The sequence below is a fragment of the Equus przewalskii genome, chromosome 7 (assembly GCF_037783145.1).
Source record: "Equus przewalskii isolate Varuska chromosome 7, EquPr2, whole genome shotgun sequence".
Classification (NCBI taxonomy): domain Eukaryota; kingdom Metazoa; phylum Chordata; class Mammalia; order Perissodactyla; family Equidae; genus Equus; species Equus przewalskii.
In genome coordinates, this window is record NC_091837.1 from 73,192,491 (window position 1) to 73,199,782 (window position 7,292).

The 7,292-nt window shown below is 38.0% G+C and overlaps 1 protein-coding gene across 1 annotated transcript in view; it reads left to right on the forward strand.

Moving 5' to 3' along the window:
* DCC (DCC netrin 1 receptor) overlaps positions 1 to 6,954 on the forward strand; it is a 1,088,896-nt gene extending 1,081,942 nt beyond the window's left edge. The window contains exons 28-29 of the mRNA XM_070627604.1: positions 1,133 to 1,275; positions 4,368 to 6,954. Of these exons, the coding sequence (XP_070483705.1) occupies positions 1,133 to 1,275; positions 4,368 to 4,457 (233 nt within the window). The 3' untranslated portion in view covers positions 4,458 to 6,954. The remainder of the gene's footprint in view (positions 1 to 1,132; positions 1,276 to 4,367) is intronic.
* The last annotated feature ends 338 nt before the right edge of the window (positions 6,955 to 7,292 follow it).

The window sequence follows — 7,292 nt, forward strand, 5'->3', positions numbered from 1 at the left end:
GAGGAAAGGTGCTTTTTTTGGGATTTATCATTTATCTCTCCTAGCATATGGCAATTTCTGGCCTACTAGATTGTCTGAATTATTTCTTTCCCAATAAGCAAATGCTCCTTATTTCTCCTATTGTAGAACAACCTTTGAGTTTTATTAATTAGAATCATTTTTCCAAAGTCTGATCAAAACAACTTTTTTCCACAAAAAAGTATATAGTACACTATTGGGATCATTAGAACTCAAATATTGTCACTGATGATAGAAGGGAACTGAAGCAAACTTCTTTCCACAGCTTCCTTCAACACCTTCTATGCTGAGGTCTTGGTTACGATGCTAAGAATGCCAAAAATCCTTAGGTATGTGAGCTATACTAGCTGATCCGATAAGCCTTTATGAAATTTTTATTTTAGGCTATAGGGACAAAGTTATATTATTGCTATAAGCTAAGCAGGATTTATAAGGCAAAATCACACCCAAAAAGAACAGGTAGCCATCGTTTATAGCAGACTGAAGTGTCATCTTAGTAGAAGCTCAACACTTCTTCAGATGATTTTCATGAGCATTAGAATGTATTTTATTGAAAGAAACTATATTGATCAGGACAGAATAATATCTTTTTTTTCAAAATAGAATTAGTAATGAGATTCTATCAGATTCACCATGAAGGATTTTTTTTTTTACTGTGATACTAATACTCATCTGTAGACCAGAGTGACCATCTCTTTTAACTGCACAAATATTCCTTGGTGCTGTTACACAATTTAGAGCTTACTTAGGTGGATTAGCACAGGGCTTTCTGGCCCAAAGCTGAGACTGGCCCCAAATGAGCCCACTTGACACTTTATGGGTGCGATGAACAGGCCAGAGCTCCCAGGCAACCTTTCACAGCCTGATTTGGAATCCTCTTGAAATTACATATGACTGGTGGAGAGTCATCTGGAGAGGCCTAATCAGAATTTGTCTTCCATTCAGCAGAAATAAAATGAGCCCATTCAATTGTGTCAGAATTCATTTCTATACTAGAGAATGAACAATAACCTAAAATCAATGCCAACCCACTGGAGTTGGCTTACACGCTTGAGAAATTGTGCCTCAGAATGTTTTATACATTACTTTCATCACTCTGTGTTTTCTATTTCAGGGCCTGCTCTTCCCAAGACTCATGTTAAAACAGCCTCTCTTGGGTTGGCTGGAAAGGCAAGATCTCCTTTGCTTCCTGTATCTGTGCCAACAGCCCCTGAAGTGTCCGAGGAGGGCCACAAACCAACAGAGGATCCAGCCAATGTAAGAGCATCCTTGAAATTCATGCCCTGTCAGGTGAAGCAGTGGCTAATGCTGTACTTAAAGGCAGTCTTAGAAATACAAGCTGATGACTACAGAATATGTGACTATACATACATATATAATATATGATATATATCTATATATGTGTGTGTATATACATGCATTTCCTTTCAATGGGATGAAATACCTTGGAAATAAGACTATAAAATTATTCTTTAAAATGAAAAAAACAATAACAAAGTGCTCTACTCTGAGGGGTTATATGAAGTTATCATACATGTCACTCTAAAATCTTAAAATAGCCTGGAAACATAGAATTGGGAAGATGAACACACCAAATAAAGAGAAATGAAGGAAGGAATTTAAGAAGAAAAAAAGAGAAGGAACTGACATATTTAGAAAATAAGAGGTTCAATTATTTAATGAGAGAAAAAAGATTACTAAGGGAAGAAGTTAAAAAGTGATCAGATAAAAGAGACAAAAAAAATCTAAATTTTGACAGAGCAAGCATTTGAGAAATGCACTGTAAAAGAGATTTAAACAGATGTTGCCTAAAGGCAGAGGTTTAGAAAACTCTAGGTCTTTCTGAATATAATTCAAGAGAAAACATTTAAAAGAAGGCCAAGAAATTAACATATCAGTTACCTTGAAAAATCAGAGTGGAAGGAGAAAAAATAAAAAACAGATCAGAATCATCTCATTTGAATGAAAGATAATTTTGTCTTGACTTGATAGTTTTCAGTATGACAACCAATAAAATATTTTAACTACATGGAAACCAAGGAGTCTGGATATACATGTATGTGTGTGAATGTTTGGCAGAAGTATGTTATATAAGTAATGTAATTTTTGGATACTTAAAAAATATTCAAATTTATAAGAATCTAATGCACTGCTTTGTCAGAATGTAGCTGTTAACTGCAATATTTGTGTAATCTCATGGTTGTTGGCCATATCTTAAATCAGATCAAACCCCTAAATTTATACTATTGTCTCATCTCATAAAGAATCATGGTAGGCAGCCCATTTTTGCATTTAAAGTTGATTTTAAAGAGTGACAAAGATATAATATTAAGAGCAGTAAGAAATAAATATTAAGAGAAATACAGAAATGTGGCAAATAATCTAGATCAACCCTGTCCTATAGAACTATATAACGTGAACCATATGTGTAATTTTAAATTATCTAGGAGCCACATTAAAAAATGTAAAAATAAATAGGTGAGATTACTTTTAATAATACCTTTTATCTAACCCAATATTTTCAAAATATTATCATTTCAATAATTGATAAATATAAAAAATTGTCAATAGGATATTTTACATTCTTTTGTACTAAATGTTCAGAATCTTGTGTGTATGTTATATGTACAACATGTCACACTTCAGACTAGCCACATTTCAAAAATCCAATAGCTTACCTGTGCCTAGTGGTTGCTGTATTGGACAATGAGATCTAGATACTTAAAGAAACACAACCCAGTCAACTGAGACAACATTTTTGGAAAAGAGTTACCAACTAGTCACCTCATTTCAACCTCCCTCCTCATGTATACGCCAGTCTTTTGAGCCAAATTGGCTACTTTTCAGTCCCTGCTAAGCTCTGAAGATTACATAGTATATAACCAAGTCATTCATTGGCAAACTGAGATTCCTATAAGAAGGTACAATTTCCAACACATTTAGTACCATGCATTTTGAGCTGTTTCTTTAGTGGTTGGAGTGAGTTTTGCCTATCCTCCCATGTAATTTCCACCAGTGTTTTCTTGGGATCAAGGGTATTTATTTGGCAAGATTAGATATACATTCTGATCTTGGTACTGAGAAACGCTTCCTGGCCTACACAGAGCTAGAAATCATGACTCAGTCCTCATTGATGCAATAACTTAATCAAGTGCCTGGGCTATGCAAGAATAATCAAGTAGGGCAGGTCTACATTAGCCAAGACAAAGGGTATGTTGAGAAAGGAAAAAAGAAACTGACATTTTTGAGCACTTGCTACTCACCAACACTGATTTGTTGAATCCTCCCAACTACCCAATGAGGCAAGCTTGCTATTCTTATTGACAAATAAGGAAACAGACTCAAAAAAACCAGCTGTATTAAAAGAACTGGGATTCAAATCAATGGCACAGTCTCAGCGCTCTTCCTCTTGAAGAAGGAAGATTTCCTTCTTCCCATTGACTGACCATCAAAATTACATGTGAAGCTTTAAAAGAAGACAGAAAGATTCTAACCCTCCTTAGACCTACTGAATCAAAATGGCCTAGGCTAGTGAAGGGAATGTGTGATGACTAATAAGCCAGTATTACTAATGACACGATTCTAGTGCTCACAGTGAGTGAGTTAGAGAGAGTATGTTCACCAAGACTTCTGCAGTTCAACCTCTTCATTTTATCTATCGGTCAAATTGTGCCGTAAGGTTACCTTTACCACTAGGCTTAGAGGCAATTCTGGTTTGTGGTGAGAATTTTCTTTCTACACACAAACTAAAGTCATAATCCTCAGAACTGTTATTGGTCAAAGCAAAGCCCATCAAGCTTCCATTTTGATACAAAAATGTGCCTATGTTGCATCACAAAGACGAGAGACCTGGTGGTGTAAATTCTGTTTATTTTCTAGTGGGTGACCTATGAAAAGAAAAAGGAACTAACATATTGAATATGCACTGTGTGCTGGACACTGTGATAGGCACCAAACATGTCACAGGATGCTCAGAATAGCCTATGAAATAGATTTCCTCCTCATCATTTTGTAGCTGAGAACTATATGTGAGAGAAGTTCACTAACTTGTCCAAGACCATGCAGCTAGTGATTGGTAGAATTTGATTTGAAACGAGATTTGTTTGACTCTAAAGTCTTTTCCTCATCACAAGGATGAAGGTAGCAAAATAGTATGCAGTCATTCATCACTACCTCTTTTACTACCAGCATCTTCATTCAGTGATTATATTCTGGGCACAGCCCCTGGCTATGGGCCACTGTGTCATGCTTGAGAATAGAGTGAACCAACTAGACACGGCCCCTGCCTTCATCAAAGGGATGTATTGATATTCACCTGTACTAACTCTTTGCTCTCATTCTCTCTGTAGGTGTACGAACAGGATGATCTGAGTGAACAAATGGCAAGTTTGGAAGGGCTAATGAAACAACTTAATGCCATCACAGGCTCGGCCTTTTAACACTTATTGTTCAATTGATGAAGTGAATTTTCTTGGAACTTTGCAGCATCCTAATTACCCATAAACAGCACACCTGTGTCCAAGAACTCTAACCAGTGTACAGGTCACCCTTAAGGACCACTCAGTTATGAAGATCCTGAAGCAGTTCGGAAGGAATAAGCATCCCTTCTTTCATAGGCATCAGGAATTTACAAACAGTGACTATGGGGTCCCTAAATGAAAGCAAAGATACATCTTCACTGCAATGTCAAAGCTGAAGCTGCTAGAATAGTCCTGGGTCTTTGCCGCTGCAGTGACCACACTGTCATAACTAATGCTTATGTTTTCCTTCATTGCAGTCTCTCGTTTTTGTTATGTGTGGGACTAGTCTTACAAAATGCAAGTGCATTATTTAAGCCTGTACCATGCCATGGCAAGTCAGTGCAAGCTCACTATTTTGTTTTCAACTTTAAAGTACAAAGCACCCACGAGAATTCTCTCACTACATAGCACCAAAGGATTGGATGTTTTCCTGACAGCACAAAAAGTAAATAAGTAAACAAACAAAAGGCAGCAAATGCTTGTTTTGTAACTTAGTCATTCATCTTGCACAAGTGGTGGATATTAGCAAGTGGCTGTAAAATTCATCCGTTTTAGCAAGTATTTATAAATCCACCCTTGGTTAACATTTATGTCTGGAGAACAGAAACATAAAAATCTGCAACCAGTGGCATCCTGCCAGCAGCAGTCCATTTCCTAAATGAGGATACAATATGCAATCTTTTCAGACACACTGTATTTATGTGCTTAAGCTTGTAACAGGACACTTTTCAATTTGGGTGGCTTTTGTGCCATACCACACTGTGATGACATTTCAAAGATTCACCAAGGCCGTCTTCCTCAGGAGTCTGGCTGGAAGAGCTCCTCCCTCCCCCAAGCCCTCCCTGAGTTCTCCTTGGCAGCCATCCTTGGGTGAGCTGGCCAGCTCCATACATCACATGGCCTCTTGATCAACATCCCTGTAACCCTCTGCATAAATGGCAGGCTCCCTGAGAACAGGCCCTGAGGAAGGGAAGGAAAATGGAAGGCAGTTTCAGACAGTACCTTCTCTTGAGTGATGTCACTTCCACCAACAGGGTCCTCACTGACTCAGAGCAGTACTGGTAAGTGGCAACCACCAAGCCCTATTGTCAAAAGAAATTTCTACACCATTGCTTGCCCAGAGTCAGAGAGGAAGGCACCTCTTGATGCTTCTGACACATCGTAAATCCAGTGGATATTTCTCAAAGCTGCATCTTCATTGTGAGCTAGAATTTTAAACTTCTATTGCCATGTTTATCTACAGCTTGGAACTAGGTAAAATTAAGAACATTTTGTGTGCATCCTTTTAGTTTCTAAATGTTCAGCTACATTTGGAGTTAATCCCTGTTTATGCAGCTGAATCGCCAAAAGGGAGCTAGTTTGCATATTTATCAGTCAGGCAACTTGAAAATCCAATAAGAGAGGTTCAGCTGAATTATTCCTTTCAGCTCTGCCTTTGATTTCAAGCTTGAGTAGGTCATAATTTTAAAAGAGCATGGAAGGGATAGGATCTTTACAACCTAATAGCTCCTTTTATTAGGTGGGTAATTATATATGAATCCCTGAATGAAATATTTTGAGCAAAATGGCACTGTAACAGAAGTAATAATTCAGATTATTTTTTTACAGTTTTATGTCGGGAAGGAAATCTGATGTCAAAGAGAGGGCTTGTTCAAATGGTTCATTAGAAAGTCCGGTCCATTTGTGAAATTATTCCTTCAACAAGAGTGCTTGTTCAATTTACTAAGATTTTCCTGAAGTCCTTCTGAGGAGACATGTGATGTTATTCTATGGGGAGATTGCCCTTGTAAAACATCTGGGCACTTAGGCAGACAACCCTCCACTGACCTGGAGCAAGGCATTTCCTAACATAATACTGAATCTTACAAAAATAATCCATTAGTTCAGGAAAGAAAATGTTTATTAGGCTAGCCTTACCTTCTTGAGGTCCTAGAATGACTTCTTCTTTCTAGTACTCACAAACAAGGAATATTCTCTGAAGGCATTTGACATCCAAAGAAGTCATCCTGACTAGTCAGTTTGGAATGGGCTGCAAATCTCAGATTTCAGAGATTGAGTCACTTCTTCAATCTGTAGACTATAGCTGACAATCAAGAGAACTAGCTTTTCTTTTTTTTGAGGAAGATTAGCCCTAGCTAATAACATCTGCCAATCCTCCTCTTTTTGGTGAGGAAGGCTGGCCCTGAGCTAATATCCATGCCCATCTTCCTCTGCTTTATATGTGGGATGCCTACCACACCATGGCTTGCCAAGTGGTGCCATGTCCACACCCGGGATCCGAACCGGTGAACGCCAGGCTGCTGAAGCGGAACGTGTGCACTTAACTGCTACACCACTGGGCCAGCCCCAAAAGAACTAGCATTTTCACAAAATTCTAGATGACTCTAGTCAAAGTCAATGACCTTAGGAAATAAAATTTTTAAAAATACATGAAAATATACATTATTTGTGTTCAGTGAGAGAGATATTTCTGCTACATGCTCTTGAAATTCTCTCAAGAGACTCTTGTACAATTTACGCAATGGTTTTAGTATGCAATGACTTTACCACAACTCTACTCCCCATTCTCTTGGATAGTCACATATGTGCACAACTGCCTGCCCAGGTTTTCAGGCGACTTTTTAATTTCCCAGTCTCCTGATCTCTTGACAGGAAACAATCTGTGAATACTGCAAGATAGCCTCTATTCTGTTCCTATTCTGAGTCTAGTTCCTGACATACAGGGCTCTTTAAGCTCATAAATCTCTCTGAACC